Genomic DNA, 14,902 nt, shown 5'->3' on the forward strand with positions numbered 1-14,902 from the left:
GCGGGGTGAAGTGCATTGCTAAAAATTTGAGATGGTTCTGGTAACATGCATAAAGTATCCTCGTTGCTCACTACGTGGTCGACGTCGCTTGCTTCATCGTCCACGTCGCTCGCTTCGTCGTCCACGTCGCTTGCGCGGCTATCCTTCATGTCCGTTTCTGAAACAACAGAAATCACAAATTAATTTAATGCGTCTGTATTTAAATTACGGACCGCCTCTGGTACGACAATTAAAAAATAAACTAATAGCACGATCAAACGAATCAAATACTTGAGGCGGGCAATGTCAAGGTTTAGAATAACATCAGTGTATGTATGAGACGATGTATGCATGTGAATAAAGCAAAGATTATGTCTGCCAAGACGGAGTTGTGTAGCGGACCATAATTTTTGCCTACCCCTGCGAGGAAATGGTATGGTGGATTTGGTGGTTAGTTATTTAGTTTTTTAACTAACGGTTCCTAAGTGTTGACTTTTCTTGATAGCGAGCTGCTGCGTCCACGTCGCTCGCTTCATCGTCCACATCGCTCCCGCGGCTATTCAACATATTCGTTTCTGAAACAACAGAAATCACAAATTAATTTAATGCGTCTATTTTTCAATTACGGTCCGCACCCGGTAGAGTGTTTTAAAAAATAAACTCACCATTTCCAAACGCAGGCACTTCTTGGTAGAGTGGGACGTCCACCCACAACTCGCTATCATCACCCCACCGCGGTTCATCCCGTGATGTCCCAGGTAAGGGAGTGAAGGTAGCGGGAGATGTCAATGTTGGGGGAACTGGTGAAGGTAATGTTGCTGGTGTCCCTAGTGAAAAAGGACACCCTATTCTCTCCGGAGATGGAATTCTGAAAACATATACATTAATCACATTAACGGATTGTTCTCATTCACGCGTGAACTGAATCTGTAAAAAGCCAGTAGGTAAAATAAATGAAAAATCAACATCAGTGTCATGGACAGCTTCGAATCTACCTCATGTGTACAATGCACATATAACCAACGCTAATCCAACTCACTCTCACTGTTGCAGAACACTCAGGAAAACAATAATATTGTATCATGCATATTTAAACACGTTCACTTACTTTTTTTTGTTTTTCTTGGGGGCGCAGTGGGGAGAAGGATTCGCGCCGCCTGCTTCTGGACTTTCTGAAATCAAATTCCAGTTGGAAGGAAGCAGACTGGGCCCTTACTGCCTTTTGGGCACTGGCGCGATCCTCTCTCACTATTAGTAAAGCTGGATCACTGTTAAAATATAAAAAAAATATATATGATAGCACAACACAGATCCACAGTAAAAGAGCGACTTTAAAAATATTAAAAAATACTAACACTCCATACCGAGCTGTAGCTACAGCTTCTCGCCTACGTCCACGACCTCGCCCTCGTTCTGCAGCTAGTGCTGATACTGGAGCGGCACCAGCGGCTGGCCCAATCCCTCGTCTCCCTCTGCCTCTCACCAGTCCACTATATATTTTATATTCAAAATAATTAATGTAAATACTTATATTTTGTAAAATACATTTAAACCTTCAAATTTGAAATAAATTAATTAATCGTAAAACGAAATCATCGAAAACGTATTGTGTAGTGGGACCTTAATTCCAGAAATGTCCTAAAATGGCGAATTTATGTTCATAAATTGCTACAGATTTCAAATGCAAGTTACTTGTTTAAAAAACACCCAATCTATATAAAATTTATATTTTTCTCTTTGTTACGAATCACTATAATGGAATAACTTTATTTCCAATGCACACGTGAATTAATTAAATCGATTTTTGTAAAAACAAAACACATTCTGTAATGGCGTCGAAAAATTCACATTTGGTTTTAGAAATGTATTAAAAACAGTAATTTTTTTATATAATAGAGTTGAAAACACGTTAAATAGTTATACAAATGATTAGCAGATACACTGGTACAATAATATTAAATTAAAATGATATACTTACGACATTTCAATGATTTATATTTCTGACAGCTGTAAACCGCACGCGAAAAAAACACAGAGAATTTCTGAATAAAAGAGTCAACTTGAAATTTCCATAGAAGACGAATTAATCCTAGGATTTGCGACATCTGTGTTTTACCGGATAAAGCATTTCAATAGCTTCGTATTTAGTGCAAAATAATAGACGCGGGAAGGGCTAAAATTTTAAAATAAATATTTTCCGAATCACGAGATAATTTGCAATTTTTTTCAATATAGCAATCGGAGGCATTTAAATTGGCGCATTTATATTACTAAAAGCAATCCAGTGGATAAGGTATGCTTATAAAATGAAATTGATGTACACAATATATCAACAACATCGGAGTATTTGTTTCCTAGCTGTTGAATCCGTCGCATAGGAGTGTGATATTGGGACGTTGATATAGAATTGTTACAATAATACGGTAGGTACTGTCTTGTAACCGACCTGCTTGGAGTATGAAAAGAGATTACATATAATAAATAGTATCAAACATTGAATTAATGATTTTATACAAACAGGTTAAATCGGAAATGATTCTACGATCAGATAATTTTATTAAATTTACTGAACAAAGTACGTTATCGTAATTTAGGTTTTCTAGGAATGCCCAACTTAAAATTTACATATCTTAAAAATTATTTTGGATTCTTTTAATCGCATGTGAATGAACCTCATAATTTGGGGACCAAACCATGGAATTGTATTCTACATGACTCCTTACTAGTAACATGTATAATGTTTTTACAGTATTGACATTATTGAAATCACTAGATACCCTTAAAATAAATCCCAACATTAAAGTTTTATTGGTTATTATTTCTGTATGATTGATAAAGTTAAGTTTCGTGTCAAACCAAATGCCTAAGTCATTAATTTTCGAGACAGATACTAACGACATATTGTTAATGGAATAATAAAAAATATTGGATTCTTTATTCGATAAAACCTCATAATTTGACATTTGCTTCTGGTTGCAAGCGGTTATCACGACACCATATAATAAATCTTGACAAGTTATTTGACAATATGTGGCAATCCTTAATGTTTCTGATTGCTTTGAATAATTTCAGGTCGTCTGCAAACATTAATCTTGAACATCATTGAAAATATATAACACATCATTAACACATAATAAAAACAGGATTGGACCTAAGTGTGACCCCTGGGGAACACCACTCGTAGCAGTGAATTTGTATGAAAATGTACCATCAATTTTAACAGCCAGTAATCTGTTGGTCAAGTAACTATTATACCACCTATATAGTGAACCACCTATACCGAATTTATGGAGTTTATTCAGCAATAACTCATGATTGACTTCATCGAAAGCCTTGCTAAAATCGGTATAAATAGAGTCAACATGACATTTACTAGACATGGAATCAAATATATAGTTTTGATAGGTTAACAAGTTAGAAAGGGTAGATTTTCCAGTTATGTGAGATGTAAACGCATCGACGCCAGACGACGGTAAAATAAACCGAACTTAATCCTTGGAGTAATAGAGTACTGTTTTGAGTCCGATGTGATAAGTTTGGCCAAACAGAAACGTATTCGTTTGTGAAATCGAAATATACCGAGTAAGCCCCCTGAAGTCACATCTCATATACGGCAACCTGACTCAATAAAACACTGTGACCTTCACAACATCTTTCATTGTATTTTGTTGTTGTTGTTGTTTGTCTCCTCACCAGATCCCCAAAATTCTTTTTGCAGAGAACAATGAGTAACATAAATTGCTTTTAGTTGTTTTATATTTTCTGCGAAGAGATTCCTTGAATTTAATTGTATCAATTATACATTTGTCCAACCACACCGGATAGTTGACATTTACTTTGATTAAATTAATGAAATAGAAATAGGGCGAGTGGTTTATTTATGGATATTTGTGAGAGTTGTTGCTTCGGTATTTTTGCTGCTGTGTTTTGGTAGTTCTACCACAAATATTTTGGGAATATCATACCGATCAAGATACGAAGATCATGTAGGCAATTTTGCTAAGGCACTGGTACCTATACGAACCAGCAAACAAAAATATCGACTGGGTGACGACAAAGCACGTGACAAAGCTCGCAAATGAGTGACAGTATTTCATGATTGTGATATATGTTTATTTTTAAGTTATTGCCACTTGTTGACGATTTAATACCGTCTCAAAATATTATTTCTTCTCGAATGGCAAAACTTTTCACATGAAATCGAAAATAAATACAAAATTGAAAAACATTGATAACGAAAAAATTATCGTGGAAGACAAAAATATTTCGTCTGATCCCGATATAGTGATCAATATTAAAAAAAGTATGGTGTAATGCATCATTAAAGTCGCGTTTATAATAGAAATAAGCGGTAAGAATAAGCCGTAAAGCCCTAGGCCGTAGAAGTTGGAATATAGGTAACCTGTGTATCCGTTTATAATAGATGGCAATAATCTCTTATTTTTTTCCATAACCGAAAAGATGGTCCAACTTTATCTTTTACGGTTACGGATTACAGAAAGCTGAGATATTTACCGAGATTTATGTATTTTCGATCGATACTCTATGGTATCTACTATTTCCAACTTCTACAGCCTAGGACTTTACGACTTATTCTTACCGCTTATTCCTATTATAAACGGGCCTTAAATATTTATATATATATATATATATATATATATATATATAAAATAATTGTCTATGACTCATAATTGTTTAATTTCTATGCTCAAAAATTTTATTTGACGTACGCTTTCTCTACTGCCAGTGATTTCATTTTATTTTTAATCTTTAATTATACGTTGTAGTCCTTCAACTGTTAAGCCCACGCAGCTTAATTTATATTCCCATACTTGTTATTGTTATTGGTAAGTACTGATGCTTATATTCATCGCTATTAATTTTGGTAGCTACCGTTATTCTGAATCAAACTGAGCGACCAATTTCCTTTAATTTGTTTTATAGAATTCTCAAATGCACAACGGCGCTGTGTCTAAAGCAACTTATCTTATCTTACACCAATTGGTACCTTAGTTGGGAAATCCATTGGCATTTTGCTTGAGGAACTTCAAAATGTCAATTGGAGGTATACCATTTTTAAGTGTTTTGGAAGAATATCAAATATCGGTAACCAATATTCTGTTAATAGTATAATGGCGAACACAACGAACGGTTTACTGGCTTAACTTAAAATATGAATAAATTATATATTGAGTTATACGACGACTGACGACAATTCTCTCGACCGATTGCAAATGTCGACTTCAAGGTCAAAATAGTCACGATTATTTTATCCTTATTCCAAATATGCGTTAATCATACGATATCATTGTTTTGACAGAATATTCCGAGCACATTCAAATAAGGGTTCCGTTACAACTATGTTTCTTTTCATGTATTTTTGTTTGGTCTTGTACCAATTATCAAATCCCACTACAGCAGTGCCATGGACCTGCTTAATATCGATACAATTCCCATATTAAAGACGGAACCAGCGCCCCAAGAAGACGGCGGAGGTGAAATGCCGTATACGGATATGGATTTTGACCTCCCGGATGTGAAGATGGAATGTTTGCAAAATGCGGCGAGTTCTCGGACAGCCAGTTAGTTGCATTGCATATATAATATAGGATTGCACGAATTGTCAAAACTTACATAGCAGGTTATACAGAAGTTTAACCTGCTGTCTGGGCAATTCTTTCAAAGCGTTCTAAGCATTCATTTTTAACGTCCGGCAGGTCTATGTCAATTTCCGTATATGGATATCCCCCTACATTAAGTCAATTTTCCGTTCTTCACGTGGTCCATGTTCCGCCTTTGAGTCATTTCCGGCACTATTTACTAGTATAATTTCTTAAATATTGTTATATATGTATTTAAAAGCCATATTAGGCGTAAGATATAATTTTTTATTTTTTTATTTTGTGAACTCAAAGTTTTCTTCTCACTTTTTACAAAAATATTACATAAAACATGTCAGGCTGGGTTGTTTATCTTCCAAAAAGACTACGACGATTGTTTGTAATGTCGCGCGCCCGCCCGAATGTTGCAGGACAATTATAACTGTTAAAGTCATATTATGGAGCAAGCGATATTTTTTACGCCAACAATTTTTCTTGTCATTTTCACAATCGCTCTTGTAATTAATTTCTTTAATGCGGTTTAAGTAAAATAAATATTGATTGACTAAAATAAATTTCTATGACTCAATTATTATATAATGTCAATGAAATAAAAATTACCTACTCCTTTCTTACTGCTAGTGATTTCATCCTGTTTTTAATCTCTATACATCGATATACATTATAATTCTTGAACTGTTCAGCCCACGCAGTAAAATTTATAATCTCATAATTGTGATTGTTATTGGTAAGTACTGATTCTTATATTCATCGCTATTCATTTTGGTAGCGACCGTTATTCCAAATCGAACTGAGCGACTGTCATTTAATTTGTGCTATGGAATACTCAAATGCACAACTGCGCTGTCTCTAACGCAACTTTTCTAAACTTACGCCGATCGAAACCTAAGATAGGGAGTCCAGTGGCGTTTTGTTTGAGGAACTTTAAACTGTCAATAAGACGTCTACCATTTTTAAAGCATTTCTAATATCGATAACCAATATTCTGTTGAAAGTATAATGGCGGACCCAATGAAAGGTTTACTTGCTTAACTTTAGATATGGATATAGTATACATTGAGTAATCCGACGATTGACGACAATTCTCTCAACCGATTTTAAATGTCGACTTCAAGGTCAAGATAGTCACAGTTCTTATATCCTTATGTCCAAATATACATTTTGCATACAATATCATTGTTTTAAAAGAATATTCCGAGCACATTCAAATAATAGTTCCGTTACAACAGTGTTCTTTTTCAGGTTTATTTGTTTGGGCTTGTACTAATTACCAAATTCTACCACAGCAGTGCCATGGATCTACTAAATCCGGATACAGTTTCCATAAAGACGGAACCAGAGCCCCAAGAAGACGACGGAGGTGAAATACCGTATACGGAAATGGATTTTGATGCCTCAGATGTAAAGATGGAATGTTGGCAAAGTGCGGAGACTTCTCGGACTGCCAGTTAGTAGCATTACATATGTAAAAAAAAAATTTCATTCCCAGAAAATCCCAGTTCGTTTTGAATTGTCCTCTCTTGCCGTACATACATATATTTGGCATTTTTCATAGACATATATATATATATATATATTGATAGACGAGAACTTAAAGGTGAGGGGTCAAACCAACAGTTGGGGGACGCAGAGGGGAAAGGTGACTGTGATTCGTCAATAAATCAATCTGACAGTATATAGGCATCTCGCATTATAATATCACCATTTATTTCTTAAAAGTAAAATCTGCCTTTGAATGATATTTTATTTTATATTTTGTTTCCGTATTTAGTTAAGACCTTTTTATAAATGTTTCATAATTTACATTCCAGTAAACAACGATGAGCACACTTGAGAATCGCTACATTCGAGCAATTTTGGAGGGTTGTCACAACCGCTCTCAGCTCTGTTCCTATTAATAATAAAATAATGAAATAAAATATATAACATTTCACTTTTAAGAAAATAATAAAAAAGGAAACCAACTAAAAAAAACAAATGAAATTATATACACACAGCTTGTACCAGCGATTTCTAAGAGTATTTGGAGTAAAAATTTAGACATCATTTTGCCGTCCGATGACACTTTTTCAATTAAAAACAAAAAACATGTTTTTCTATCACACATCGCCACTCGGTATAACCTAGCGCATTACGTGATATGCACTCCTTCTCGTTCTAGCAGTACCGTACATACGTAATGACGCCATTAAAGTGGAATAAATTTAAAAATGATTGGTTTATTATCCTTAATTAATACGACGGAGTTCCAGCAAGAAAAAACAGATGAAAAAATAGACGTTCCAAATGATACGATTATGTATTTTATAAAACCCAAAAGGCGAAAGCACATCCCTGATTCTTATGCAAACGGCTTTGTGTACGCGTCCAGATGTATCTCGATGTGAAAGTATATGTTTCTACAACTGATCCATATTATACGATGTGAATAAGCTTAAAATAAAGTAAAATAATGCTAACATATGAAACGTAATACGACAATTGGGTTTATTCTCTTTTTCACATCTATTTTTATAAGTGTTCATAGCACAAACCACCATTTTGCCGTGTTATTTCGTAAAATGAACCGATGAAGCTCGACTATAGCTCGACGCTAGTTCGCACAAGAATGATGATGTCACATTTTCTAGATTCACCGGAGGCCATACGCGAGCCCAGCCGGCTCCAATGGAACCGGTATGGGGAGTGGGGAATAATACGCTTTTATCAATTAGGGAAAGTCTACTAATATTCATATGTCTATGGGCATTTTCATATAAAATGTGTCCTTGCCTTAGATGTGGTCACTAAACACGCCCAAAGCCATTTTATACACGTTTCATTTAAGAATTGTGTTCATATGAATATAACCATGAATATTTTGTGTATATTTGTAGTTATATTATATATGTTTTTTTTATGTCTGTTAACCCGGGCGATACTGAGCGTATCCTAAGAAGTTAAACGTGTGATTTATTAGGCGGAAGGTGCTCAAGAGCAAACAGTTTTCCGTTCTTGAAGCATCGGTCCATGAATCAGACTTGTTAGGCCATTCCTATTACTTAAATTAATCTTAAGGTCTCCTATCCAAATTATCGCTTCTACATTGTTAATCTAAGCTATCTTCAATCGTTCAAAAAAACCCTTTGTTGTTTTTCGATGTTCAACATTCTTATTGTTTTTATAGGTGGCATTAATGTGGAGACTGTTAGCATCAAGGCAGAACTAGGACCCCGAGCTGAAGATGAAGGGGGGTTTCCTTACATGGAAATTGACATAGACTTGCCAGGTGTTAAAAAGCAATGCTTAGAAGGCTTTGAAAGAATTACCCAGACACCAGGTAAAACAGATGTAAAACCGCAGACTCACAGTGGAGAAAAAACCTTTTCGTGTTGCGAGTGCAACTATTCATGTTCTCGAAAAACACAATTGACTAGCCACATGATGACTCACAGTGGAAAAAAACCTTTCTCATGTTGCGAGTGCAATTATATATTTTCTTATAAGAGCAATCTGACGAGCCACATGCGAACTCACAGTGGAGAAAAACCATTTTCATGTTTTTTGTGCAACGATTCATTTTCTCAAAAGAGCATTCTGATGAGCCACATGCTGACTCACACTGGAGAAAAACCTTTTTCATGTTCTATGTGCAACAATTCATTTTCTCATAAGAGCAACCTGACGCAACACATGCTCACTCACACCGGAGAAAAACCTTTTTCATGTTCTGTGTGCAGCTATTCATGTTCTCGAAAGAGCAGTCTGACAAGACACTTGCTGACTCACACTGGAGAGAAACCTTTTAAATGCTCTGAGTGCAACTATTCGTGTGCTGTAAAGGACAGTTTGACGGCGCACATGCGAACTCACACTGGAGAAAAACGTTTTTCATGTTCTTTTTGCAAATATTCATGTTTTCAAAGGAGCGATTTGAAAATGCACGTGCTGACTCACACTGGAGAAAAACCTTTTACATGTTCTGAGTGCAACTATTCATGTTCTCGAAAAAGAAACCTGACTCTACACATGCGGATTCACAGTGGAGAAAAACCATTTTCATGTTCTTTGTGCAACAATTCATTTTCTCAAAAGGGCAGTCTGATGAGACACATGCTCACTCACACTGGAGAAAAACCTTATTCACGTTCTCAATGCAACAATTCATTTTCTCAAATAAGTAGTCTGACGAATAACATCCTGACTCACTCTGGAGAGTAACCTTTTAGATGTTCCGAGTCTAACTATCCATGTTCTCCAAAAGGATGTTTAAAGAAACACACGGTGATTTATAGTGGATAAAAACCTTTTTCAGATTCTATGTGCAACTCTTCATGTTCTCGAAGGAGCGATCTGAAGAGACACATGCTAACTAACATATGGAAAAAACCTTTTTCATGTTCCGAGTGCAACTATTTAAAATAGCCAGCTGACGAACCATATGAAGACTCATATGAAACATAACCTTTCCAAAAATACAAAGGAGATTAGATGGATAACTAAACTCCCAAATTACTTGAATTCTAATGAATCACTCGTACGAGGAACGTTATCAAGTTTTATCATGCCTCTGTCCTACTATAACACACTTTCAAAACATGGAATATCTTGCAATTGGAACCTGCCTTGATCACTCACACAGAGCTGCTCAACATAGCCAAAAATAAGTTTACGCTTAAGAAAATTCTAAAAGTTCTGGTCGGAACTCCCACAGACGAAATATCTTTAAGTTTTCAATCCACAAAACCTTTATTTCAACATATCTGAATATCCCTCTGCTTAAAATAAATACAAAACCAGGGGAAAAATCGAAAATTCCTGGTAACAACTAATTTTAACACATCTTTTGGAAAGAGAAATATTTCATGGTGCGAAACTATATAATTCCCTAACAAATCAACTATCTAGTATACTAACTTAAATCAAACATGGCTGAGAGAACTAATTGATAATCATTATAGCTTGCAAACATTAACTCACTACAATAACTTGGAAACATGATGAATACAATGTAAAGATATATAGATAATCATTTAAAAATCTAAAATGCCGCCTCAGAACAGTAAACCATTGTGGGGAGGGTTGTGGAAATTGCAACATTATTCTCATACATTTAATAATATATTTTATTTTATATTAATGCTCAGTTCATTATGATACAAGTGATAAGGTGTATTAAATTATACTTGATAAGAGTACCTTTTATGTATCTGTATTCAATGTCTGACGTTTGTGAATTCAAACTGTACAGTTCAAAATCTGACCATACTATTGGTCGGCACACGGCCTGTCAAAAGCAAATCGGCGTGACGGAACATTCCGCCCACCAAAATAATAATAAATTAGGTGTTTAAAAAAACAGTTTATTTTAAACAAGTTCTGCTGTGTAATTATTATTACGCGTGACAGCTGTTTCGCCCTCTAAAGGCATTTTCAAACTGTGGGTAGCCCACTTACAGACGATACATTTATATTATTTCTAGGTAGGTATTTTAATTTCAATTACTGATTTCTTAATTGATTTCTGAGTAAAAATGTTAGAAATTATTGATGGTTATTACCCTAGTAAAGTTTCCCCAATTAGTGTAATGTTTGAATTTGACTGAATGTCTAAATGTTAGTTATTCCCAAACGATGACTCATAGGGTTATTTTAATAGAGGGCGAAACAGCTGTCACGCGTAATAATAATTACACAGCAGAACTTGTTTAAAATAAACTGTTTTTTTAAACCCAATAATAATATTATTGTATATATAAAAAAAATTAAAAATAAAATGGAGTTCTACAAATTAAACTTAATAACAATAAATAATAAACAACAAGGTGTATTTTAAAGAAAATTTAGAAACCAAAACAGGCAATGCTGTGAAAAGTTGCGTGAACGAAGAAACAGTGAAAAGAAAGAAGAAAAAAAATATTAATAATAATAATGATAATTATGATAATAATTAGAAAATGGAACAATAAAAATAAGAATAAGGAAAATCGATAAGAGAGAATGCGCCGCGAAAGCGAAGATGATTAGTCACATTTACTAGGCAATGGACATAATTTGGTTAATGGTCTCGTGAGAAGAGAACCATTCGATGTACGAACCGTAGCGATACGCACAACGCCGTCGGGACCTGGGTGCAATTTGTCGTCTCGTGCGAGAGGCCAGTGCAAAGGGACAGATTATCGATTCGGATTATCACTACATCATTCACAGAGAGTGAGTTGCAATTTTTGGTCCACTTGGCGCGCTGTGTTAGCAATTGGAGATATTCAAACTTCCAACGTTTCCAAAAATCCCCTTGGAAACGTTAAATGAGTTGCCAGTGACTCAGATGGTTGATTTTTAGATAAGTATAATCCTCGTCCGGCACGGAAGTCAAGAGTTCCAAAGTCAAAAAATGACCTGGAGTCAACACGCGCAAATCGTTTGGGTCAGAACTCAACGGGTAGAGAGGCCGAGAGTTTAGCATGGCCTCAATCTGCACAAATAGTGTCGTCAGCTCCTCGAAAGTTAACGTTTTGTTACCGATTAAGCGATGAGTTTTAACCGATTTAACCTGAATCTCCCATACGCCACCGAAATGGGAACTCGATGGTGGATTGAAACGGACCTCAATTTTTTCTGACTGTGTAGCAGTTTGCATAAATGAATTGAGCTGAGTCTTAGTTCCAACGAAATTCGTGCCGCAATCTTAGTGTATGACGTTTACACGACCTCGTCGACCTACAAATCGAAGTAGCGCTGCAATAAAAGCTTCGGTAGACAGGTCAGAAGCTACTTCAAGATGTAGAGCCTTGGTGGTAAAACAGACGAATAAGCAAAGATAATACTTGTTTATCTTAGCGATAGTTGCCGGCCATTATACGAAACGGACCACCGTAATCAATGCCCACAATCGAGAATGGTTTAACCTGATTAACACGAGCGGCGGGTAGGTCACATGAAAGGCTGTAGAGGTGCTGGATTTATGCGATAACATTGTATACACTTTGACAGACAATGTCGGATGGCGTGCTTGGGGGACAGAATCCAGAACTGCTGTGTCAAGAAATATTGCATTGTGTTAATGCCTGGGTGACAATGTTCTCGATGTAGAGCGTCCATCACAAGAAAAGTAAGGTTAGATTCGAAGCAGGACAGGATGTTTATGCTCGAATTCGAGCCCAGATCGAGATAACCTGCCACCCACCCTGAGCACACCGTGGTCGTCAATGAAGGGATCAAGCTTCCGCATTTGTTTCGACAAAAGGTTGCCCTCCTTCAAGCGCGTGAAATCATCATTTAAATGTACATGTTGAGTGCGTTTGACTACTGTCAAAAGTGAAGTGTGAATTTCGGCACCGTTTAGTGGAAGATAAATAGTTTAATAGTAGAAGTTTAAATAAATAAATATTATAATACTTAGTTTAATATTATAATACTTAACTTAATATTATAGTACTTTGTTTAATATAATAATACTTAACTTAATATTGTTATACTTTTTGACCGGTCGGTGGCCGAGTTGACATCGCGCCTGGGTCCCAACCAGGCGTAGTGTTTTCAATTCCTCGGCTGGCTAAGTCCTCCATCACAACACAAGCAACATTTTCCGCTTACTATGGTGGTAGTAGGAGATTTTCAAATATTGTCAGGTTATTCGTAACCCGGGAATGTTTGTCTTTGTTTAAAAAAAAATATATATATAAATATATATATATTTATATCGGACAACACTTATTGGAACATCTTTGAGTAAACCACCTTTCTTGATCATCCTTTCACATGTGATATATAACGCTGTAAATTACGTGGCAACATGTTTTTTTGTGAAATAAATTTAAAATGTGGTCAGCTATTATATATACAGCTATTTTATGCATATGCTCACAAAATTTTCATCATTAAATCATGAACGCTTGTTGATCTTTTTTATGAAAGCACTTACTTGATATGCAATGTTGCCAAATCTTTTGTCCTACTGTCGAGCTTCTGTTTGGACGGACTTGAACAGATTTATTTGTTGGTTGAATATTCGAAAATACGTAATGCATTGTAACGTTTGGCGCGAATATTTAAAATTGCGGGTTTATTTAAAATTAAAGTTATACAATCAAAACTTATTTATATTACGTTTACAGTTGAATTCATTATTTTGAAATTCGTTTTGTAGAACAGGCTTTTATAAGATATTCTATCTTTTTAATAGCATTAATATATTATTTGAAAATGTAGATTGATTTACAATTAAAATACCAAAGTTCAATAATATTAGTATTGTGTTTACAGTATTATTGAAAGTATATTTTATAAAATCTGATTTATTTGAGTTGTTTTCTTTCCTTTTATTATAGAATACCTATTATATGATTTTCAGAAAACTATTTTTGTACACAATATTTGTGCTGGTGTATGTTTATACATATTTTGTATGAATAGTTCTTCATTTTTGTTAATTTTATAACCTTAAATATAAAAGTTACAAATCAATGTACACCATTATATGTATGTATAGTTGTAATGTGTAAACTTTCCTAAATAAAGATATTATTATTATTTTTTAGTGGAATAAATCGTTGATTTTTTTTTTACATTTACTCCACACAAGAGGCCCAGAGGATAATAATTTCCCTCAGGGCCTATGTCATCTTTGAAGATGCTGTGTGGAGGGTCTTTTTGAGGAGGGGAAGGAGTGAACATGTGTCTTGAAGAGACCCATGTTTTATGAGGGAGGAAACACAGAGGCCGGAAAATTGTACTGATTTATTTGAGTTGTTTTCTTTCCTTTTATTATAGAATACCTATTATATGATTTTCAGAAAACGATTTTTGCACACAATATTTGTGCTGGTGTATGTTTATACATATTTTGTATTAATAGTTCTTCATTTTTGTTAATTTTATAACCTTAAATATAAAAAAAAAAATTCAAGAAAAAAACAAAAAATGTTGAAATCTGATGTTATGCCTTCAACTATCGATTTTAAAAAAATGTGCGACGAAGTTATGAAACTAGAACTGAATATAGCACAACGATTTGAAAATGAAAAATCTTATGCGGTCTATGAGGAACTTTGTAAAATAACAATTGCTCATATTATAATAGTTCCTCGGAGCATCTTCCATAGAAATACCGGTAGAACAAGCATATGCTCTAAAGATTGCAATCCGTTTGTTAAGATGGGAGAATCTATCAAACAGACCGCCCGTTTCTGCACAGAGTCGAGGGTTTTTCAGGTATTTTCGGGCTTCGCACCAGAGGTGGCTGCCAAATCCAACCGTGGGGCGCACTTGTGATTTGTACAGGGTCAGCAGTTGTGTACTATTAAAGTATTTACGGGCCCTGT

General features: G+C 35.1%; 1 protein-coding gene across 1 annotated transcript in view; it reads right to left on the reverse strand.

Moving 5' to 3' along the window:
• Positions 1-718: 718 nt before the first annotated feature.
• LOC149409076 (uncharacterized) overlaps positions 719-14,902 on the reverse strand; it is a 30,355-nt gene continuing 16,171 nt past the window's right edge. Inside the window, exon 3 of the mRNA XM_089650133.1 lies at positions 719-847. Coding sequence (XP_089506259.1) covers positions 719-847 — 129 coding nt within the window. The remainder of the gene's footprint in view (positions 848-14,902) is intronic.

The sequence above is a fragment of the Hesperophylax consimilis genome, unplaced genomic scaffold (genome assembly GCF_061612785.1).
Source record: "Hesperophylax consimilis isolate HC1 unplaced genomic scaffold, BYU_Hcon_1.0 scaffold_36, whole genome shotgun sequence".
Lineage (NCBI taxonomy): Eukaryota > Metazoa > Arthropoda > Insecta > Trichoptera > Limnephilidae > Hesperophylax > Hesperophylax consimilis.